This window comes from Jaculus jaculus, chromosome 19 (assembly GCF_020740685.1).
Source record: "Jaculus jaculus isolate mJacJac1 chromosome 19, mJacJac1.mat.Y.cur, whole genome shotgun sequence".
Lineage (NCBI taxonomy): Eukaryota > Metazoa > Chordata > Mammalia > Rodentia > Dipodidae > Jaculus > Jaculus jaculus.
The window spans coordinates 55491564-55515813 of NC_059120.1; the positions used below are offsets into that span (position 1 = coordinate 55491564).

Consider the following 24250-nt stretch of genomic DNA (forward strand, 5'->3'; position numbering starts at 1 on the left):
ATTTTAAAACAAAAGAAAAATGCTAGAAGAAAATGCAGAGAAACAGTAAACTTCACTCCCCAAAGCAGTGTGATAGGTTGAGGTATTGATGACATAGCACACAATGCTGAAAGGTTTTGTGTCATTAACTGAAAAACAGTAGCTTCTCTATCTGGGCTGGTAAGTTTCATTCTGTGGAATTTGTTTTTACCCGGCACTTGGAAGGCAAAGGTAGAAGCATCACTGTGAGCTGGAGACCAGCCTGGGTCTACAGAGCAGTGCCTGGTCAACCTAAGATAGAGTGAGACCCTTCCTCAAAAAAGGTGGGGGGAGGGGTGGAGGCTGGAGAGGTGGCTTAATGGTTAAGGCATTTGCCTGCAAAGCTAAAGGACCTTGGTTCAATTTCCCAGGTCCCACGCGTAAGCCAGATGCACAAGGGGACACATATGTCTGGAGTTCATTTGCAGTAGCTGGATGCTCTGGCACGCCTATTCTCTCTCTCTCTCTGCCTCTTTTTTTTTCTCTCTCTCTCACATAAATAAATAAAGTTTTTTTCAAAAAGAAAAACAAAACAAAAAAAAAGAGCCAGGCATGGTGGCACACACCTTTAATCCCAGCACTCAGGAGGCAGAGGTAGGAGGCTTGCTGTGAGTTTGAGGCCACCCTGAGACTACATAGTGAATTCTGGTTAGCCTGGGCTAGAGTGAGACCCTACCTCAAAAAAACCAAAATTAAAAAAGAGAAAAAGACAGTCGGGTGTGGTGGCGCATGCCTTTAATCCCAGCACTCTGGGAGGCAGAGGTAGGAGGATCACTGTGAGTTTGAGGCCGCCCTGAGACTACGTAGTGAATTCCGGCTCATCCTGGGCTAGAGCAAGACCCTACCTCAAAAAAATCAAAAAATTATTGTAAGTTACTGGCAATTTGTGCTTAATCATAGTAACACAGTGATTTACAACCATCCATGAATCCAATTTCTCATATATGGTCTTGGTGAAACCTACGAAGGTTACAGGTTTCCCACCCTGTCCCTGTATCCTTAGCCTGGCCTAGGATATAGATGCAGAAGGTTTAAAGGTGGCCTGGAGAGATGGCTCAGCAGTTAAGGTGCTTGCCTGTGAAGCCTAAGGACCCATGTTCGACTCTTCAGATCCCACATAAGCCAGACACATAGGGTGACATGAGTGTGCAAGGTCACATATGCCCACAAGGTGGCGCATGTATCGGAGTTCAGTTATGGATCTGGAGGGCTCCCCCCACACGAACACACACACACACACAAACACACATTAAAAAAAAAAAAGGGGCTGGAGAGATGGCTTAGAGGTTAAGCGCTTGCCTGTGAAGCCTAAGGACCCCGGTTCGAGGCTCGGTTCCCCAGGACCCACGTTAGCCAGATGCACAAGGGGGCGCACGCGTCTGGAGTTCGTTTGCAGAGGCTGGAAGCCCTGGCGCGCCCATTCTCTCTCTCTCCCTCTATCTGTCTTTCTCTCTGTGTCTGTCGCTCTCAAATAAATAAATAAATAAATAATTAAAAAAAAAAAAAAAGGGCCAATCTGTTGGGCCTGTCAATCTGTAGACCAGACTGAATAGATAACTCTGTCCTGGATAATCTAGGATCCTGCTTTTCCAAAATTCAGTATAGGAAAACCCTCAGGAGAGCAGTGCACGGTATCCCTTCCCGACATCGCCCCTTACCCGCCTTCAGATCTGAGTTGTGTTTATAGTTTTGGTTTGGGCTGGATGGTCTTTCTCCAGCAGCCCCTTCAATGGCAATGGCCTAACAGCTGGTATCCGGAACATTCCCCTTTGTCTTGGCTGTGCCCTGGGTTTGTGTGGTGGACAGTCCCAAGTCCATGGTACTTTGGCTGGTGGCAGGACTTTCAGTGCCTGACCTCAGGACAGGCCAAAATCGTCCAGGCCCCTGTTGGGGAGATGGCTTAGTAGCTAAGGTGCTTGCACGCAAAAGCCTAAGGACCCAGGTTCGATACCCCCATATCTGTTTAAGCCAGCAGTACAAGGTGGGGCGTGTGTCTGGAGTTCGGTTGCAGTGGCTAAAGGTCCTGGCGTGCCCATTCTCTACCTGGTTCCCTCACTCTCAAAAAAAAAAAAAAGGGGGGGCTGGAGAGATGGCTTAGCAGTTAAGCGCTTGCCTGTGAAGCCTAAGGACCCCGGTTCGAGGCTCGGTTCCCCAGGTCCCACGTTAGCCAGATGCACAAGGGGATGCACGTGTCTGGAGTTCGTTTGCAGAGGCTGGAAGCCCTGGCACGCCCATTCTCTCCCTCTCCCTCTATCTGTCTTTCTCTCTGTGTCTGTCGCTCTCAAATAAATAAATAAATTTTAAAAAAATTAAGAAAAAAAAAAAAAAACCAGGCCCCTTTGTTGGCACAAAGCAGGTTCACAGGACAAACGAACAATCTGGATTTGGGTAGGAAAGAAATGTAGCAAAATCTTCTGATTTAGCACTGGGCATGGTGGCACACGCCTTTAATTCCAGCACTCTGGGCCCTTGCACATTTTCCATTTTGGTGAAAGGTTTTAGCGTGAGGTTTGTCCTCTTTCCTGAAGGTTAGTGTTTCCACTCCAAGCCTTTACCCACCCTTGTACTTTTTGTTTTCCCATGGAGTATTAAAGTCTTTGGCTTCCTTCTCTTCTCTTCCTCCTTCCCTCTCTTCTTCTCTTTTTACTTCTCTCTCTCCCTCCCCCTTTTTCCTACACCCTTCCCTCTTTTCCTTATGCCTCTTTCCTTATAAAATTTGAGGTCTTACGCCGGGCATGGTGGCACACGCCTTTAATCCCAGTACTCAGGAGGCAGAGGTAGGAGGATTACCGTGAGTTCAAGACCACCCTGAGATTACATAGTGAATTCCAGGTCAGTCTGAGCTAGAGTGAGACCCTACCTCAGAAAAAACAAAATAAAATAAATAATTGAAGTCTTAGAAATTTGTCTCAGCCAGGCATGATGGCTTACACCTCTAATCCCAGCACTTTGGAGGCTGAGGTAGGAGGATCTCTGAGTTCCATGTCCGCTTGAGCTAGAGTGAGAGCCTGCTTCAAGGATGTATAATGTTTCAAGATGTTATACAGATGGCTGAACAGTTAAGGCACTTGCCTGCAAAACCTAATGACCCGAGTCCATTCCCCAGTACCCACGTAAAGCTAGATGCACAAAGTGGCAGGTGCATCTTGTTTGTTTGCAGTGACTTGAGGCCCTGATGTGCCTGTTCTCTCTCTCTTTTCTCTCTGTCCCTGTCTCTCTCTGCTTGCAAATAAATAAACAGAATATTTCAAGGCTGTTTTGCTTGTTTACTTGATTAAATTGTTTTAATAAATCATTTTCTTTTTCTTTAAACAGATGGTGCTAGAAAAACCAAATGGCTTTAGTCAGGGTCCCACAGCTCTGAACAGCAGCCTTCCTGAGGTAAGGAGCAAGGGTTACCATGGGGACACTATCTTGACTACAGGGGAAGAATCTCTTTATCCCCTCTCTGGATGTCAAAAGTAGAGACAAGAAATGGAAATTTCTTGGGGCTAGGGAGATGGCGTAGTTGGTAAAGAGCTTGCTGTGTGAGCAGAGGACCTGAATTTGGAGGGCCTCAAACTCTTGGGGCTCCTTCTGCCTCCACCTTCCCAGAGCTGGGATTATAAGTGTGAGCTACCACACCCAGGGAAGACCTGAATTTGGATCTCCAGCACCCACTTAGAAAGCTGGGCACACATTGTAATCCTAGCACTGAGGAGTTGGAGATGGTGGGGTGAGGGGTGCTGCCTGGAGTTCAGAGGCCAGCCAGGTTCACACAGAGACCCTGTCTCAGAAAATAAGGCAGAGCCGGCCGTGGTGGTGCACACCTTTAATCCCAGCCCTCAGGAGGCAGAGGTAGGAGGGTCACCGTGAGTTGGAGGCCACCCTGAGACTACACAGTGAATTTCAGGTCAGCCTGAGCTAGAGTGAGACCCTACCTTGAAAAACCAAAAAAAAAAAAAAAAAAAATAAGGAGGTAGCCTGCAAGACAGGGCATGGTGGGGTGGGGGCTTCTGCTTCACAGATACAAAAATGGAGGTCCACGGGACCCAGGAAGCATGTTGAAATGGGGAAGATGCTTCTGCCCACCCAGCTGTGAGCTGTGTTTGGTGGAAAAGACCTTGATGCTTCTCGCTGCACAAGGCAGGGTAGAGAGTTGGTCAGACTCAGGGAGCTGGGTCCTGGAGTGTCTCATGCCTTTGGAGCAGAAATAGGAGACCCTACATGTCTGCTGAGCCTCACCATCAGCCCATGATTGGGGGTGTCTGGGAGAGACACCTAGGTCTAACCTCAGAAAATACTCTTGACTGCATCAATCAGATTTGGGCTGGAGGGATGGCTTAACAGTTAAGGCACTTGCCTGTAAAGCCTAAGGACTCAGGTTCGACTCCCCCAGAACCCACATCAGCCAGATGCACAAGGAGACACATGCATACGAGGCAACACGCACGTGTGGAGTTCCTTTGCAGTGGTTAAGGCCCTGATATGCTAATATTCTCTTTCTCTCATAAATATAAAAAATAAAAATTAGTCAGATTCTTGTACTTCATGGGGGCTTTTGCCCTAAACCTGTCCATCCACTAGAAAGCTTTGTCATGGCAATTTCTTTTTTCTTTTTTTTTTTTTTGGTTTTCCGAGGTAGGGTCTCACTCTAGCCCAGGCTGACCTGGAATTCACTATGGAGTCTCAGGGTATCCTTGAATTTACAGCAATCCTCTTACCTCTGCCTCCCAAGTGCTGGAATTAAAGGCGTGTGCCACCGCGCCCGGCTCTTTTATTGGCCTTTCAAGGTAGGGTCTCGCTCTAGTCCAGGCTGACCTGGAATTCACTATGTAGTCTCAGGCTGGCCTCAAACTCACAGCGATCCTCCTACCTTTGCCTCCCGAGTGCTGGGATTAAAGGCGTGCGCCACCACACCTGGTTTGTTACATGACAAGTTCTGGGTGAAATGCTGAGAACAGTAAGATGCCTTTGGGCTGCCCTCCATGTAATTGGAACTGCCCAGCCCCTGGCTTCAGGGAGGGAAGCCTAGTCCAAAGGGGAAGAAGGTCGCTGCTAGAGAGCTCTGGTCTGAAGCTGGGTGGTCCACAGCTGTAATCCTAGTGCTCAGGGGCTGGGGTGGATGATCACCACAAGTTGGAAGCCAGCCTGGGTCTCAAAAGAGAGACAGAGAGGTGCGCAGTGTATTCTGATGGAAGAAAGCAACACATACCCATAAAGAGGCAGGGGGAGTTCAAGGCCACCCTGAGACTACATAGTGAATCCCAGGTCAGACCTGGAATTCCAGGTCACTCTGTACTCTCAGGTTGGCCTTGAACTCACAGCAATCCTCCTACCTCTGCCTCCCGAGTGCTGGGATTAAAGGCGTGTACCACCATACCCAGTAATAAAAACATTTAAAAAACATTATGCAGTTAGTATGTATGTATCCTAAATAATCAGATGGTCTCTGGCCATACCACCTTGCTGAATGCACCTGATCTTGTCTAAACAAGTAGATTGTTTGAAGCTGGCTGGATATTTTAAATATTTATTCATTTATTTGTGGGAGAGAGAAAGAGGGACAGAATGGGCATGCAGGGGCCTCTGGCCACTGCAAATGAACTCCAGATGCATGTGCCACCTTGTGCATCTGCCTTACTTGGGTTTGGGGGAATCAAACCTGGGTCCTTACACTTCACAGGAAAGTGCCTTAACCTGACTGGCTTCTTTTTTAAAAAATATTTTACTTAAATTTATTTATTTATTTGAGAGAGAAAGAGGTAGAGAGTGTGTGTGAGAGAGAGAGAGAATGGGCACGCCAGGGCCTCCAGCCACTGAAGACGAACTCCAGACTCATGCGCCCCCTTGTGCATCTGGCTTTACATGGGTCCTGGAGAATCGAACCGGGGTCCTTAGGCTTCACAGGCAAACACCTTAACTGCTAAGCCATCTCTCCAGCCCCTGGCTGGCTTCTTTAGAAAGGGGCTGAAGAATGTTTTCATGTGGAAGTTGGGATTCTCGGTTGCTGTCCCCTGGGTGCTGCGAATTTTTTGTGAGTGTAATCCCCACTGATGGGCTAAGCAGGCAGGGAAGGGACCCTCTCCTCTCTGGGCAAGCTCCCAGGGTGCCTGCCTCACCCTCCCTTCTCCACTCCGGCTGTAGGTGGACCCCTGTGTGAACGAGGACGTGCAGGGTTTGAGGAGGACTGTGCAGGACCTGCTTGCGAAGCTGCAGGAGGCCGAGCGGCGGCGCCAGTCAGACCGTGTGACCTTCGAGGTGAGATTTAGGATCTGGGGAGAAGGTGCCCCGAGGGACTGGCTAGTGGATCCAGGTGCCACTGACTTGCTCAGCGCAGTGCTTTTCTGGCTGGGTGCCAACCAATGGGAAAGGCCATACTTGGAGACCTAGGTCACTTCCTGTCTGCCTTTCCTCTTGCTGGATATTCAAATGTTTGCCCTCCAGAATCATCGCCGTGAGTTCGAGGCCACCCTGAGACTACATTGTGAATTCCAGGTCAGCCTGGGCTAGAATGAGCAGAGTGGGACTCTACATCCAAAAACCAAAACCTAAACCAAAATAAAATAAAGCACAAGAGTATATGAGGTCTTCCATACGTTCTGGAAGATGCAAGGTTATCGAATGAGGTACACTGGGCAGTTTTCTCTTTATTCTGTGTGAAGTTAATAGTCTTCTGCCTCTTACTGTTCACCCACAGATAAAGTATTTATATGTCATAAATATGTTATGATAGGATTATATTCTGCCTACGCCTGCCGGGAACTGGTGAAAGGAGAAAGGCCACCCTGAGCTCTTCTTTTGTAACTAATGAAGACATTTTTTATGAGGACGGTTGAAGGAGAGAAAGAACAACTGAAAATAGTACTGCCTCGGGGCCAGAGAAACTGAGCAAGTGACATTACTTCCCTCCGAGTCAAACTTAAATTGTGTTAAAAGGACTCATGCGGCACTGAGGAGATGGCTCAGCAGTTACAGGTGCTTGCTTGCAAAGCCTGCTGGCCCAGGTTCAGTTCCTAGCCACCCACATAAGGCTGGACAGGCATTCATTCACAGTAGCAAGAGACTCTATCCCAGCTCTTGGGAGGCAGAGAGGTAGTAGGATTGCTGTGAGTTCAAGGCCAGCCTGCAACTACATAGTGAACTCCAGGTTAGCCTGGGCTACAGAGAGAGACCCTATCTCAAAAAAAAAAAAAAAAATCATGAAATAAGTTTCACATTTTGATTGTATGAGGGAGTATGTGTGAGAGAACTTTATTATTCAGAGGAGTTTTAGAAGTATATTTTTCTTTTCATTTTTAATACTGTATCTATTTATTTGCAAGCACACAGAGAGAGAATGGTTGCACCAGGGCCTCTAGCCACTGCAGATGAACTTCAGATGCATGTGCCACCATGTGCATCTGGCTTACCTGGGTCCTGGTGCATCAAACTGGGGACACTAGGCTTTGCAGGCAAGCACCTTAAGTGCTAAGTCATTTCTCCAGCCCTCATTTTGTAAAAGATAAATTATGAAAAAATTATTTATTTTTTAAATTAAATTTAATTTTTTCTCATTTTTAAAAGTTTTTTTTTCTCAATTTTTATTAACATTTTCCATGATTATAAAAAATATCCCATGGCAATACCCTCCCTCCCCCCCCTTTTCCCCTTTGAAATTCCATTCTCCATCATGTCTCCTCCCCATCTCAATCAGTCTCTCCTTTATTTTGATGTCATGATCTTTCCCTCCTCTTATGATGGTCTTGTGTAGGTAGTGTCAGGCACTATGAGGTCATGGATAGTCAGGCCATTTTATGTCTGGAGGGAGCACGTTGTAAGGAGTCCTAACCTTCCTTTGGCTCTTACATTATTTCTGCCACCTCTTTCGCATTAGACCCTGAGCCTTGGAAGGTGTGATCGAGATGTTGCTCAGTACTCCAGTCACTTCTTTCCAGCACCATGATACCTTCTGAGTCATCCCAAGGTCACTGCCATCTGAAAAGAGAGATTCTCTACCCAAAGTGAGAGTAGCATTAATATAAGGGTATGGATATTAAGAGAAGTGCTTATTGGGCAGTTTGATAAACATAGTATATACACTTATCCAGACATCAGCAGATGTTACACCCCTAGGGCTCATGACTACCCCTGTTTTAATTTTTCAGTATCAGGGATGTCTTCCCTCCCTTGGAACAGGCCTCCAGTCCAATTGGAGGACAGTTGGTTTCCACCATGACAGACATGCCACTATTGCACCTGTTGGCTCATTTGGCCTGGCTGGCCAAATATAAGGTTTGCAGTGTCCACTGTTGAGTATCTTCACTCTTTTTATCTCTTTCTCCCATTGAACTGCATGTAGAATGGCTTCTTCCAGCTTCTGTCAGCTGGTCTACATGAGGAAGGTTATCAGCTCAGTTCCAGCAGGATTTCTCAGTGGCCTTGCAGCCCAAGTGTGTGGAGTCTTCAGCAATAGGGTCTTATCATCTATTCCTGGTGGGAAATCAAGGGCCTCGGCAAGATTATTTATTTTTTAACTTTTTTTCAAGGTAGGGTCTCACTCTAACCCAGGCTGACCTGGAATTCACTCTGTAGTCTCACGATGGCCTCGAACTCACAGCGATCCTCCTACCTCTGCCTCTCAAGTGTGCTGAGATTAAAAGTGTGCGCCCCTACACCCGGCTTCTGGCCAGGGTTTTAATTTTAGGAAGAGCTTTCTGTGTAGAAAGGCGTCATGGAGTTGTGTAGGTTGTTTTTCACCATGCAGGGAGGGGTCTGGTATTTCTGGGCAAGAGTAGCCTGGACATGGATGTGGGCCGATGGCCCCTGACAGCGGCAGCTTAACCCGTGGTGCACGAGCGCCCGCGTCACAGGTGCCTTCCATGCTGTTCTCACTCTTGAAGGCTGGCATACCTTCATAGGATTAACGGGTTCCTTCCTTTGTGGGCAGGGATGGCTGGAGCTACTGGAAAGGGGGTCTATATTTTCTTTTCTTTTTAAATTATTTATTTATTTTGAGAAAGAAAGAAAGAGAAGGAACGAATGGGCATGCCAGGGCTTCCAGTAACTGCAAACACACTCCAGATGCATGTGCCACCTTGTGCAGCTGGCTTACGTGAGTCCTGGGGGAGTCGAACCTGGGTCCTTTGGCTTTGGAAGCAAGTGCCTTATTTGCTAAGTGACCTCTCCAGCTCCGCTTCTTTTCTTTTTGAACATCTTACGATTCTATGATGGACATGAGATTTTTTTTTTTTTTTTGCTTATTTTATTTATTTATTTGAGAGTGACAGAGAGAGAAAGAGGCAGATAGAAAATTGGCACACCAAGGCCTCCAGCCACTGCAAAGGAACTCCAGATGCATGCGCCACCTTGTGCATCTGGCTTACATGGGACCTAGGGAATTGAGCCTCAAACCGGGGTCCTTAGGCTTCACAGGCAAGCTCTTAACCGCTAAGCCATCTGTCCAGCCCAGCACTTGAGATTTTGATGATGGCCTTGTTAATACTGTGGGCACCATCAGTCCAAGTAGTGTTTATGTACTGTGACAAGAGCCCTCTTTATTTTATTGTTTTGATTTTTTGATGTAGGGTCTCGCTGTAGACCAGGCTGACCTGGAATTCACCATGTAGTCTCAGGGTGGCCTTGAACTAATGGCAGTGCTCCAACCTCTGCCTCCCGAGTGCTGGGATCAAAGGCGTGCGCCATCTTGCCTGGCAAGAGCCCTCTCTTTTAAGCTCCTGCTCTTGGAGCTGAACTGTTTTAAACTAATGTGAGTTATTTGTTTGAGGGTGTCTGCGGTATCAACTTTTCTGAATCTGGGGGTAGGAAGGGCGCGATCATCAGTTACCTTGAAACTGGCCTGCCACTGAGCACGGTTGCTGCTGGCTGCTGGCTATCGGAAGGAATTTGCAATGAATTTTCTCGGCCAGAGTGGGTGTGTGGCATAGACAGGTCTCATCACACAGCTTGAGGGGAGCCAGACAAACTGGCTACTGTTGCTGTGTTGTCCCAGAGTTGGCAAGACCTTACAGAGCTTGTCTGGATCTCTTGCCAAGTGATGCGGTGTCTGGAACAGCTGAGACGTGGAGAAGGGCTGGATGGTAGGCCTGGCCCTGTCATTCCCTAGCTGGGCAGCCTCTCCTCACGAAAGGGGAGGACTGGGCTCCAAGAATGTCAACCCCACTTCCCACTTGTTGGCACTTGCCTGTCCTTTCTAAACGTATTTCTTGTCTTTGATAAAAGACAAATTATTTGCCGGGCATGGTGGCGCACTTCTTTAATCCCAGCACTCGGGAGACAGAGGTAGGAGGATCACCGTGAGTTTGAGGTCACCCTGAGACTACATAGTAAATTCCAGGTCAGCCTGAGCTAGAGTGAAACCCTACCTCAGTAAAAAAAAAAAAAAAAAAAAAAAAAAAAAAAAAGGACAAATTCTTTGGGCTGGAGTGATGGTTCAGCAGTTAAGGCACTTGCCTGCGAAGCCAAAAGTCCCAAGTTTGATTCCCCAGTACCCACATAAGCCAGAATCACAAGGTGGTGCATGCACCTGGAGTTCACTGCAGTGGCTAGAGGCCCTGGTGCATCTATGAATAAATAAAATTTTTTATTTATCCATTTATTTGAGAGACGGAGAAGAAGAGGCAGATGGAGACAGAGAGAGAAAGAGAATGGGTGCATCAGGGCCTCCAGCCACTGCAAACGAACTCCAGACACGTGCACCACCTTGTGCATCTGGCTTATGTGGGTACTGGGGAATTGAACCTAGGTTCTTAGGCATTGCAGGCAAGTGCCTTAATTACTGATCAATTCCTCCAGCCCTAAATAAATAAAATTTTAAAGAAGACAAGGGCTGGAGATATGGCTTAGCAGTTAAGGCACTTGCCTGCAAAGCCAAATGACTCAGCTTTGATTCCCCAGTACCCAGGTAAAGCCCGATGCGCAAAATGGTGCATGCATCTGGAGTTCATTTGCAGAGACTAGAGGCCCTTGCACACCTCTCTCTCCCTGCAAATAGATAAACAAAATATTTTTACAGTACTTTATTTTTATTTATTTATTTGGGGAAAGAGAGAGAGAATATGGGCACACCAGGGCCTCTAACCATTGTTAATGAACTCTAGAAGCATGTGCCACCATGTGCATCTGGCTTACATGGGATCTGGAGAATTGAACCTGGGTCCTTAGGCTTCGAAGCAAGTGCCTTAACCACAAAGCCATCCCTCTAACTCAATAAAATATATATGTATTTTTTAAAAAGAGCAAGTTCTGGAGCTGGAGAAATGCCTCAGTGTTTAAATATGCCTGCTTACAAAACCTGATGGTCCCCAGTTCCCACATAAAGCCAGATGCACAAAGTAGCACATGCATCAGCCATTTGTTTGCAGTGGCGGAAGGCCTGGCATGCCCACACTCACTCTCTCTTTGTGAAGATTTGTTATTGTTTATTTATTTGTCCATTTGAGAGGGAGAGAAAGAAAGAGGCAGGTATAGAGAGAATTGGTGCACCAAGGCCTCCGGCCACATGTGCCACCTTGTGTATTTGGCTTACATTGGTCCTGAGGAATCCAACCTGCTTTGCAAGCAAGTGCCTTTAACTGCTAAGCAATCTCTCCAGCCCTCACTCGTTCTCTCTCTCTCTCTTTTTGTCTGTCTCTTTCTCTCAATCTCTCTTTCTCTCTCTTGTAAATAAATAAAATGTTTCAGTTATTTGTTAGAGGTAGAGAGATAGGGGAAGGAGAGAGACAGACAGACAGAGAATGGGTGTGCCAGGGCCTCTCGCCACTGCACCTAAACCCCAGGCATAAGCACCATCCTGTGCATCTGGCTTACATGGGAGCTGGAGAATTGAACCCGGGTCCTTAGGCTTTGCACGCATGTGCCTTAACCACTAGGCCATCTCTCCAGGCCAATAGACTACATAGTGGATTTTAGTTCAGACTAGGCTAGAATGAGACCCTCTCTTGATAAACCAATAAAATAAAATAAAATAAAATAAAATAAATAAAATTAAAATAAAATTAAAATAAAATTCTGCCTGGTGTTTAGCAGCACATCCAGATGCCGTGGTGGCCTTGGTGCAATGGTCAGGACTTGTGGTGGAAATGGAAGGAAGTTTGAGGGCATCTTCTTCTGGATCTTTGCTTCTGAATTTACAAGAAAGCCCTAGCTCTGGGCTGAGTACAGGCCACCACTCAGGGGACTGTCGCCAGCCGGGCCTCCCTCCGAATACGGTGGATTCCCAGCACCCTGGAAGGGGGATCTCGCACTGTGTGCCGGTTAACCTCGGAGATACCAGTTAGTCTGTGAGGACTCTCGGGTCTCCCCGGCGTCCTGTATGGGGACCGATGTCCATCACAGGTGCCACCCGCCTTCCTTTTCTGACGTTTTCTAGCATCTGTACCTTCTCTCCACATCACTGACCCCACACTCTCCCCTGTCGCAGGTCACACTGAGCCGGTATCAGCGAGAAGCAGAACAGACTAACGTGGCCCTTCAGAGAGAGGAGGACAGAGCGGAGCAGAAAGAGGCGGAAGTGGGGGAGCTGCAGAGGCGCCTGCTGGGCATGGAGATGGTGAGGGTGGCATGTCTGACGTGCGTGTGCATGTCTGGTGTTCTCCTTTCTAAGCAGCCTTTCATCCCAGCACTTGGGAGGCAGAAGTAGGAAGATCTCCGTGAGTTCGAGGTCACCCTGAGATGACATAGTGAATTGAATGTCAGTCTGAGCTAGAGTGAGACCGTACCCCGAAAAACAACAACACAAAAAAAGCAACACTTTAAAACTGTGGTTCATCTCTTTCACTGACTAGTCTTTTTTTTTTTTTAATTCACTTATTTATTTATTTAGAGAGAATGGGCACACCAGAGCCTCTAGCCACTGCAAACGAACTCCAGACACATGCGCCACCTTGTGCATCTGGCTTATGTGGTCCCGGGGAATCGAACTTTGGTTCTTTGGCTTTGCAGGCAAACGCCTTAACCGCTGAGCCATCTCTTCAGCCCTCACTGTTTTAAGAACAGAAGGTTTTGCTTTCATCCAATTTCAGTCTCCCTTCACAGAAGTTGAAATTATTTCCACCTTACTCCCATTCCTACCCAGATGCCCACTTTGCCCTCCTTAGCAGCCTCTTGGCCTGGTTCATCTGTGGCCGCCAGAGCTTGGCAGGTGGGCTTACATAACAGAAGCCAGGCTGTCCCTGGGGCAGCTGGGCGAGGCTGGGAAGTTTCTAGTGCTGGGAGTAGGAGGGAATCTCCCAGACAGGGGAGGGCGCTCATCAAACCAGCCCAGCCTGCTGCTCATTGGCAGCTGTCCCAGGCCAAGAAGGGGCTGAGTGTCAGCCTCAAAGCCCATGTCACCCCCAGCACAAACGCCATCGCTGCCTCCTCACGCTCCCTGTGCTTCCTTTTGGCCCACCCAGGAGCATCAGGCCTTACTGGCAAAAGTCAGGGAAGGGGAGACAGCCCTCGAGGAACTTCGCAGCCAGAATGCCGACTGCCGAGCAGAGCAAGAAAAGTAAGGCCCTTGCTGCTTTCAGGTTGAGGCGCCGCGCTTGTCCTGCAAGGTGGGGTGGAGGAGGAGAGGGCGGGCCCCGCAGCCCGGCTTGGATGAAGCTGGTGCTGACGTGGGATCTGCCAGCTCTGACTCACACGGAGTGCTTGCTCCAGGCCAGCCCCACCCCGGGGAGCTACTGTTTGGAAGGCCGCCTTCTCTTGGGGAGTTCATTTACAATCTGAAGGGAAGGACTTTAGATCCGAGGTGGTAGCCTCTCTTTACAGGTGGATCTACTGGGTGTCACTCCACACTTCCTATCCCCAGAGGAGAAACTGTGAGCCCTTGAGGGTCAAGTGACTTTAGTCTTGCTGAAGAAAAAGCAGGAAGTGGCTCATGAGGCCTTCCTGCTGCGCTACGTGGCCCATATAGAAAGCAGGGCCACACAGGGCATCGCTGAGTTTTCTTCCTCCACTGATAGAGGAACTTGAAATTCCCGCTGATCTAAGGGGACCAGAGGCTCCAGACCTGTGAGACCCACAGAGCAAAGCCTGTGGCTCCTGAATTCAGGAACTCTTTATGCCTCAGGGAATAAATGAATAAATTAAAAAAAAAATAAGATCCTAGGCTGGAGAGATTGCTCAGTGTTTAAGGTACTTGCTTGCAAAGCCTAACAGCCTGAGTTTGATTCCCCAGTGCTCATATAAAGCCAGATGCACAAAGTGGTTCATGCATCTGGAGTTTGTTTGCATTTGTAGGAGACCTTGGCCTACCCATACTCTCTCTCTCTCTAATTAAAAAAAAAAAAAAAATTTAAAGAACAGGGCAGGGTCAGGCATGGTGGTGCACACCTTTAATCCCAGCACTCAGGAGGCCAACATAGGAGGACTGCTATGAGTTCAAGACCAGCCTGAGACTACATAGTGAATTCCAAGTCAGCCTGGGCTAGAGTGAGACACTACCTCGAAAAAAAAAAAAAAAAGAGCAATGCAACTGAGTTACAAAAAAAGAAATCACAGGCCAGGCGTGGTGGCACATGCCTTTAATCCCAGCACTTGGGAGGCAGAGGTAGGAGGAGCACCGTGAGTTAAAGGCCACCCTAAAACTACATAGTGAATTCCAGATCAGCCTGAGCTAGAGCGAGATCCTACCTCAAAAAGAAAGAAAGAAATCACAAAGATAACTGTTTAATTTTCATTTATTTATGAGGGGAGAAGAGAGAATGGGCGCACCAGGGCCTCTTGCCACTGCAAATGCACTCCAGATGCATTCACCACTTTGTGCATCTGGCTTTCTGTGGGTGTTGGGGAATTGAACCCAGGCTAGCAGGTTTTGTAAGCAAGTGCTTTTTTTTTTTTGTTTTTGTTTGTTGTTTGTTTTGTTTTGTTTTTTGAGGTAGAGTCTCACTCTAGCCCAGGCTGATCTGGAATTCACTATGTAGTCTCTGGGTGACCTCGAACTCAAGGTGATTCTCCTACCTCTGTCTCCTGAGTGCTGGGATTAAAGGCGTGCGCCACTGTCCTGCTTTCTCTTCTCTCTCTCTCTCTCTCTCTCTCTCTCTCTCTCTCTCTCTCTCTCTTTGAGACAGGTCTCTCATACCCATTCAGCTAAGCCAGCTAGCCAGAAAGCCCCAAGAGTCCTCCTGTTGTTTGTACTTCCCTAGCTCTGGGATTTCAGGTACATGCCACTAAGTCCAGCTTTAAATAAAAAGTTATTTATTTATTTATTTGAGAGAGGCAGAGATAGAAAATGGGCGCTCCAGGCCCCCCAGCCAGTGCAACCAAACTTCAGGTGCAGGTGCCGCTTTGTACATCTGGCTTTATGTGGGTGCTGGGGAACTGAGTCTGGGCAGTTGGACTTTGCAAGCAAGCGCCTTTAACTGCTGAGCATCTCTTCAGCTTTTGTGTGGGTACTGGGGGGGGGGCGGTTGTCAACTCAACATCCTCATGCTTGTGCAGAAAACACGTTACCCACTGAGCATCTCCCAGCCCCAAGAATCTTGTGTTTTAGCTAAGTTTATAGGTTTTTTTTTGGGGGGGGGGTTGAGAGAGAGAGGGAACTAAGTTTATGTTTTTTTTATTTTGTTTTTATTTTTTTTTAATTTGAGAGTGACAGAGAAAGAGGCAGATAGAGAGAGAATGGGCGCTCCAGGGCCTCCAGCCACTGCAAACGAACTCCAGACGCATGCGCCCCCTTGTGCATCTGGCTAACATGGGTCCTGGGGAATCGAGCCTCGAACCGGGGTTCTTAGGCTTCACAGGCAAGCGCTTAACTGCTAAGCCATCTCTCCAGCACCCCGTCCCTTTTTTTTTTTTGAGAGAGAGACAAAGAACTGGCACACCAGGGCCTCACCACTGCAATCGAACACCCGAGGCTTGCGCCACCTAGTGGGCATTTGCGACCTTGTGCATGCCTCACCTTTGTGCATCTGGCTTATGTGGGATCTGGAGAGTCAAACATGGATCCTTAGGCTTTGCAGGCAAGCGCCTCAACCACTAAGCCATCTCTCCAGCCCGGGTTTACAGTTTTGTGTTGGGCTGTGTTCTGTCTGAATGTCCATGTCCCCCATAGGCTCCCGTGCTGGAACATTTGGGAGCAGGTGGTGGTGTCTGTCTGGGAAGGTGGTGGAACCTTGCCAGAGGAGGTGGGTCACTGCGGGGGGCCGGGGTTTCTGCTCCCTGACTGGATGCAGCGTGGCCAGCCAGCCTCCCGCTGTTGCCACCGCGCCTTCCTGTGACCATAGTGGGATGTAGCCCGGGAACCGTCGGCCAAAACAAAGCCTTTCCTTCCTCAAGTTGCTTCTGATCAGGTCGTGACAATGAGAAACTCAACTTCTGCAGTCCTGGCTGTCCAGGGTCCCATGCAGCCCGTGACCAGCAGGTCGACGGAGCACCTGCCCATTAAGGCAGATCGCTGGGAAATCAGACCCAGGGAAGTGTGATCGGGGCCTCCTTTCCCCTTGCCTTCTCAGCCTTCTGGTGTTTATCCTCAGGGCTGCTACCCTGGAAAAGGAAGTGGCTGGGCTGCGGGAGAAGATGCACCACCTGGATGACATGCTCAAGAGCCAGCAGCGAAAAGTCCGGCAGATGATAGAGCAGGTGAGGGGCCAGAGCCCAGCCTCCCCTGGTACTGCCTACCCCAAGCCTCAGCTTTGATTTTATTTTCATTATTATTTATTTTTGTTTTGTTTTTCAAGGTAGGGTCTCACTCTAGCTCAGGCTGACCTGGAATTCACTCTGTATTCTCAGGGTAGCCTCAAGCTCACAGCAATCCTTCCATTTCTGTGTCTGGAATTAAAGGCATCACACAGCTTGATTTTATTTATTTGTTTATTTTTGCTGTTTTTGAGGCCGAGTCTCATCTGGCCCAGACCTGAAACTCACTCTGTAGTCTAGGCTGGCCTTGAACTGATGCGGCTCCTCCTGCCTCAGCTGGGGATTAAAGGTGTGTGCCACCACACCCGGTTTGCTTATGCTTTTATTTATTTATTCACCTAGGCAACTGGGTTTATCCTCCTGTGTTTCCCACAAAACATTTATAGCTGCCAATTACTAGAGTTGGAGTTAATTGGCTTTTTCTTTTCCCCTCTGTCTTTCCCTGACTTTTTCTTTGGCTGTTTAGTTTGGCCCGTCTCCCTTACTCTCTGAACAGTGCTGGGAAATGAGTAACTGAGTTGTAATAAACTCAGTTATCTGTAAGATTATCCACCTTTGTGCCTCCTGCAGGTCTCCTGTCTAACCCCACCTGAGCTTTAGGGTAGCCATTCAGGATATGTCCAGGTGCAACGTGGTTTTGAGAACTCAAAATCCTTTAAGTGAGAGGGCCCTCCATTTTGATGCATTTTATTTTCTTCCATTTCTCATTGTCTAGAACAGTATAATAATATAGTAACCACTTGATAGATTTTTTTTCTTTCTGTTTTTTTTTAACTTTTATTTTTTTTTATTTATTTGAGAGAGAGAGAGAGAGAGAGAATGGGCATGCTATGGCCTCCAGCCACTGCAAATGAACTCCAGACACACGCACCCCTTGTGCATCTGGCTTATGTGGGTCCTGGGGAACTGAATGGAGGTCTTTTGACTTTGCAGGCAAATGCCTTGACCGTTCTCTCTCCAGGTGCCCCCTTTTTTTTGAGGTAGGGTCTCACTGTAGCCCAGGCTGACCTGGAATTCACTATGTGGTCCCAGGCTGGCCTCAAACTCATAGACAGTGATCCTCCTACCTCTGCCTCCCAAGTGCTGGAATTAAAGGCAGGCACCACAATGCCCAGCACTTCAATAGATATTTTCTGAACGAAATAATTTATTTCTGAATAATTTGTATTTTCTAAAACTGAATGAAATGCACCATCTTTTCTGTACTTTGGATTATGAGTGTGGTATTCCCTCCTTCTGCCACCCCTGCCACTGGGTTTAGTGTTAACTAAGTAAGGATTTTTATTTATTATTTATTATTTATTTTTATTTTTCGAGGTAGGGTCTCACTCTAGCTCAGGCTGACCTGGAATTCACTATGGAGTCTCAGGCTGGCCTTGAACTCATGGGGATCCTCCTACCTCTGCCTCCGAAGTGTTGGGATTAAAGGCATGCACCACCACACCCGGCTTTAAGACCTTTGTTTTTTTCTTTCTTTTTTTCTTTTTCAAGGTAGGGTCTCACTCTAGACTGACCTGGAACTCACTCTGTAGTCCCAAGCTGGCCTCAAACTCACAGTGATCCTCCTACCCCTGCTTTCTCGAGTGCTGGGATTAAAGGCATGTGCCACCACACCAGGCTAAATAAAGACTTTTTTAGGGCTAGAGAGATGATTTATTGGTTAAAGTGCTTGCCTGAAAAGCCCAAGGACCTGCTTTTGATTCCCAAAAACCCATGTAAAGCCAGATACAAAAGGTGACACATGCGTCTGGAGTTCATTTGCAGTGGCAGGAGGTCCTGGTGTACCCATTGTCTCTCTCTGTCTTTCTTTCTCTCTCTCTCTTTCTCCTCTTGCAAATAAATCAACAAAATATTTTTTAAAAATATTTTTTAAAGCTAGATGTGGTGGCATATGCCTTTAATCCCAGCACTCAGGAGGCAGAGGTAGGAGGATTGCCATAGTGAATTCCAGGTCAGCTTTAGGCTAGAGAGAGACCCTACCTTGAAACACAAACAAACAAACAAAAAGGACTTGTTTTTAGAGAAGTGAATGAAATTGTGTGAACGGCAGAGCTCTGCCCGTTACTTCTGCTGACTACCCTGGCTGCGGGGTGAGGTCGCTAGACGTGGGCCGAGTCCTCGGGCAGTGAACTCCTGTGCCTCCCGCATCTTTGCAGCTTCAGAATTCAAAAGCTGTGATCCAGTCAAAGGATGCTACCATCCAAGAACTCAAGGAGAAGATCGCCTATCTGGAAGCCGAGGTTTGTGTCTGGAGCTGCCCCAGCAGGGAGCGGTGTTCCTGAGAAGCCTGCGCTTGGGGAGGGAGGAGGTCTTGGTTCTGCCGAGCAGCTGCTTGGAAGGGAGTTTCTGGCACAGTGGGTTTTGGGGAAACATTTGCCGACAGCAGTGAGCCCTACTCCTGCCCTCAGAGTGCTTAGGCCCGTGGTGCCAGCCCTCTACCACAGCTGCTCGGGCCCTGTGGGCCTGGCAGTGGAGCTGCGCTTAGACGTGGGAAGACACGTCCTGTGCTGGTGGCTTCTCCGTGGTTCAGGCTCAGTTAACTGCTGAGTCGGCTTTGCTACAGACCCCTTCCTCTTTGTTGACCTGACCCCTTGTGCGCTACGCAAGCTTCCCACAGTGTGAAGATCCCGGTGACGGGGGAGAGGAACAGGAGACAGAATGCTTAGAAACCAACAAAGGTGCTCAAGAGATGGCTTAGCAGTTAAGGCGTTTGCCTGCAAAGCCTAAGGACCCAGGTTCTATTCCCCAGTACCCACAAAAGCCAGATACACAAGGGGGCACTTGTGTCTGGAGTTCGTTTGCAGTGGCTGGAGTCCCTGGCATGCCCATTCTATCTGCCTGCCTGCCTGCATATCTACCATCTATCTCTTCTTCTCTCTCTCCCCACCCCTCTCAAATAAATCAATATACATATATTTTTAAAAACACCAAAAAAGAAAAAGAGTTGGGCATGGTGGCACACACCTTTAATCCCCGTACACGGGAGGCAGAGGTAGGAGGCTTGCTGTGAGTTCTAGGCCACCCTGAGACTCCATAATGAATTCCAGGTCAGCCTGGGCTAGAGTGAGACCCTACCTCAAAACAAACAAACAAACAAGAAAAACCCAACCCGTGAATATTTCACAGGATAGCATATTATTGAAAGCATATGATTTGTTAGCTAATGACAAAAATTATACACAGAGACTGGAGAAATGGCTCGGCTATTAAAAATGCTTGCTTGCCCCTCTCCCCCCCCCCAAAAAAAAAGAATAAAAGAAGCCGCGCGTGGTGGTGCATGCACACATTTAACCCCACCATTCAGGAGGCAGGGGTAGGAGGATCACCGTGAGTTTGAGGCCACCCTAAGAATACAGAGTGAATTCTAGGTCAGCCTAAACTAGAGTGAAACCCTGCCTTGGGGGGGGAAAAATGTGCTTGCTTGCAAGGCATGATGGCCCAGGTTCGATTCCCCAGTACCTGCATAAAGCCAGATGCACAGAGTAGCACATTCATCTAGAGCTTGTTTGCACTGGCTAGAGGCCCTGGCATGCTCATTTCTCTCCCTCTCTCTCCTTGCAAATAAATAATAAAAATATTTAATAGGCCAGGCATGGTGGTACACACCTTTAATTCTAGTATTTAGGAGGCAGAGGTAGGAGGATCCTCATAATTTCAAGCCCACCTTGAGACTACACAGTAAATTCCAGGTCAGCCTGGGCTAGAGTAAGACCCTACCTCAAAAAAGCAAAATAAACAAACAAATAAATAAAAAATACTAAACATATGTTGGAATTGTATATAGATAGGTTGATGCCCAAAATGATCAGTGTTGCAGTTACTGAGGAGCAGGTATTAGAGAAATGGAAAGGACTGTACCGATGAAAATGAGGGAACGGGGGCTGGAGGGACAGCTTAGCGGTTTAGTCATTTGCCTACAAAACCAAAGGACCCAGGTTTGATTCCCCAGGACCCACATTAGTCAGATGCACAAGGGGGTGGATGCGTCTGCAGTTCATTTGTAGTGGCTAGAGGCCCTGGCACACCCATTCTTTTTCTCTCTCTCACTCTCTCTCCCCCTCTTTCTCTGTCAAATATAAGTAAATAAGGAAATATTTTAAAAAATGAAAATGAAGGAGTGGACACCTGTCAGAGGCACCTAAACACAGGAAAAGGAAGAAAGGCCAGAAGGAGCCAGTTAAGTAGGACACAACAAGCCAGAAAAGGGCTGATGGTAATCCGCAGCTTGCATTACAGAATTTAGAGATGCATGACCGAATGGAACACCTGATTGAGAAGCAGGTCCGTCACGGGAACTTCAGTACCCAGACGCGAGCCAAGACAGAGAACCTGGGCAGGTGAGTGCATATGTACAAGGGAGGCCCAGGCAGGAAGGGAAGACAGGAAAGAGAGCTCTTTAGCGCTAGAGCAAGGGTAAAACTCTATTGACTTCTTTCTTTATTTTGGTTTTTCAAGGTAAGATCTTGGACTAGCCCAAACTGACCTGGGATTCACTATGTAGTCTCAGGCTGACCTCAAACTCACAGTGATCCTCCTACTTCTGCCTCCCAAGTGCTGGGGATTAAAGGCGTGTGCCACCACATTTTGCAAGAATCTTAAATTCAGTTTTCCTCTTTCAGTCTCTGATCTGAGCTGTTCTCCACAAAAACTTTTTTTTTTTCAAGGTAGGGTCTCACTCTAGCCCAGGATAACCTGGAATTCACTATGTAGTTTCAGGGTGGCCTTGAACTCACGGTGATCCTCCTAAGTCTGCCTCCCAAGTATGCTGGGATTAAAAGCAAAACAGGGCCTCCAACCACTGCAGACGAACTCCAGATGCATGCGCCCCCTTGTGCATCCGTCTGGCTAACGTGGGTTCTGGGGAATCGAACCTGGGTCCTTTGGCTTTGCAGGAAAATGCCTTAACCGCCAAGCCATCCCTCCAGCCCTCACAGAAGCTTATTTTATTTTATTTTATGGTTTTTCAAGGTAGGGTCTCACTCTAGCTCAGGGTGGCCTCGAACTCATGGTGATCCTCCTACCTCTGCCTCCCGAGTGTCGGGATTAAAGATGTGCACCACCACACCCGACCACAGAAACTTTTTTAACCAAGTTAAAGCCTGATATCATGAGTCCAGGAGGACCCTGGATGACTTCTAGAAATAGATACATCCCCTGAGATTATATGCAAAATTTATTTATAACATTTTCATATTACAAATATGAAGTTTATATTTGCATATAAGAGATGGCCTAAACCAGGCATGTTGCCGCACGCCTTTAATCCCAGCACTTGGGAGGCAGAGGTAGGAGGATCTCCGTGAGTTCAAGGCCACCCTGGGACTACACAGTGAATTCCAGGTCAGCCTGAGCTAGAGTGAGACACTACCTCAAAAAAAAAAAAAAAAAACACAGAAGAAAAAGAAAACATCTTTTTCATCCACTCAGTGTTTCCAATCCCCCCCCCGCAGTGTGAGGATATCCAAGCCCCCCAGCCCCAAGCCCATGCCGCTCATCCGAGTGGTGGAGACCTGAGCTGCCCGGAGAGATGGACGCCGCCTGTCCTGTGGAGAAGCTCATCGCCTCTGACTTCCCAACTCCTCCCCGGCTGGCACCAGGTCTTGGACTCCTGTCCCGGGATCCTGTCCCCTTCAGGCTGAGCAGATGGAGCCTGATCTTTCCTGGGGACACTGCAGCCCTTGGGGGCAGGGGAGGCACACTCTGTTAGCAGGACCGGGACACTGTCCTCAAGCCCGCAGTCAGTGCTTTCTCGGAGGCACAGCCTTCCTTCCATGTTCGCCGGAGCCCCTCACTGAGTCCAGAGAGGTGACAAGGTCGGTCTCAACCCTAAAAGCTGGAGGCACAGCTGTGCAGCGGCTGGAGTGTGTCCTAGAGGAATGAAGTTCCTTCTGCAAACAAGATTCAGTTCTTAGCAACAGACAGGTTTTGTGGTTTTTTTTTTTTTTTTTTCTTGCTCCACCCTTAATCCATGCCATCCTGGGCCTCCTGGCCAGGCCCGGTCTGAGCTGGGGAACCTTTTTTTTTTTTCCAAGGTAGGGTCTCACTCAAGCTCAGGCTGACCTGGAATTCACTATGGAGTCTCAGGGTGGCCTCCAACTCATGGCGATCCTCCTACCTCTGCCTCCCGAGTGCTGGGATTAAAGGCGTGCGCCACCACGCCCGACCGAACCTAAACTTTTGACTGTACAGCCTTGTTGTGTTCATGGAGACACGGGAAGGGACATTCAGGGAGTAGCTTGTTAGCAGGAAGAGCCTCTAGGGCCGGGACTATTTCACCTGTCACTTCTCTTTGCTGTGAAAACTCCCAGAGTCTCTATGGAGTGTTCCCTATACCGAAAGGCACACCTCCGTTTTCCTAACCCAGAGTTACATCAGTACCAGCAAACCCCCTGTATTTATTTTGCTAAGTTATTGGTGTCTCTTGCTTACATCTCATAACTGACTTAATACCGGCATTCCTCAGCCTCCTGAGCTGTCTGGGGCTGTTTGTAAGGGAAGTAAGTGTTCTTGCTGACTTCGGAGTGGCCTTGTGGTGAGTGGTCCTCCGCCTCCCTCATAGCTGCTGCTTCTCACTTTGTCCTCCACGGTTGACCCGCATCCCAGGAGGCACGTCTCCTGAGAGCATGTCGCTTGAGGATCAGGGCTATCGGGACTCTTGCGGTGGAGGTACCGGGAACCCTCTTCTCTGTAGTGGGTCGTCTTCATTCCAGTCCCAGCTCTGAATACCCCGCAATTCACCAGGTCTCCTGTAGGGTGGTCTGGGAGCCTCAAGAAGCAGACAAGCATCAGAACGGAACCATAGGAAACAAGCTAAAAATAAACACGGATTTAGCCTTGGACTCTACTAGGCTCATCCCTAGAAGCCTTGGTCCCTCTGTTTCTGCGTGCCCGGACTGGGCCAGCGGCCTGGCTTTGCCTATGATGGGGTTCTGCAATTTCAGGCAAAAATGAGGGGATTGACAGATAATCTCCATGTCCCTTCAAATTCTTCTTTTTTTTTTCTGTGACATAGTCTTTGTATGGTGAATTTAATAAATTATGTCAATATGTCTCTGAGCTCCTGGCTGGCTACCTTTCACTGCTGGGGAGGGAGAAGAAACCTAATGTCCTGTTTCTTGAAGTTGGATGTCCTGTTGACAACATCTGAAGTTGTTCCAGGCCTGGAGAGATGGCTTAATGGTTAAGGCACTTGCCTGCAAAGCCAAAGGACCCAGGTTCGATTCCCCAGGACCCACATAAGCCAGATGCACAAAGTGGCACATAAGTCTGGGATTCGTTTGCAGCAGCCAAAGGCCCGGGAGTGCCGTTCTCTTTCTCTATCCATCATCTATCTATCTATCAACCTATCTATCTATCTATCTATCTATCTATCATCTATATGCCTACCTCTTGCTCTCTCTCTCTCTTAAATAAATAAGTTAAAAAAAAAAAAAGCTGGGTGTGGTGGAGCATCCCTTTAATCAGAGCACTCCAGAGGCAGAGATAGGAGGGTCGCCGCGAGTTCAAGGCCACCCTGAGACTACATAGTGAATTCCAGGTTAGCCTGAGCTAAAGTGAGACCCAACCTCGAAAAAAAAAAGTAAAAATAAATAACGTTGTTCCAGCTGTCCCAAATGCTATGACATGCAGATGC

The 24250-nt window shown here is 48.0% G+C and overlaps 1 protein-coding gene across 2 annotated transcripts in view; it reads left to right on the forward strand.

The window, feature by feature from the left end:
- Tuft1 (tuftelin 1) overlaps positions 1 to 23673 on the forward strand; it is a 46981-nt gene extending 23308 nt beyond the window's left edge. For both annotated transcript variants that reach the window (XM_045138249.1, XM_045138250.1), the window contains 8 exons: positions 3334 to 3399; positions 6145 to 6258; positions 12419 to 12547; positions 13392 to 13486; positions 16455 to 16560; positions 18774 to 18857; positions 20854 to 20954; positions 22068 to 23673. In XM_045138249.1, the coding sequence (XP_044994184.1) occupies positions 3334 to 3399; positions 6145 to 6258; positions 12419 to 12547; positions 13392 to 13486; positions 16455 to 16560; positions 18774 to 18857; positions 20854 to 20954; positions 22068 to 22131 (759 nt within the window). In that variant the 3' untranslated portion in view covers positions 22132 to 23673. The remainder of the gene's footprint in view (positions 1 to 3333; positions 3400 to 6144; positions 6259 to 12418; positions 12548 to 13391; positions 13487 to 16454; positions 16561 to 18773; positions 18858 to 20853; positions 20955 to 22067) is intronic.
- The last annotated feature ends 577 nt before the right edge of the window (positions 23674 to 24250 follow it).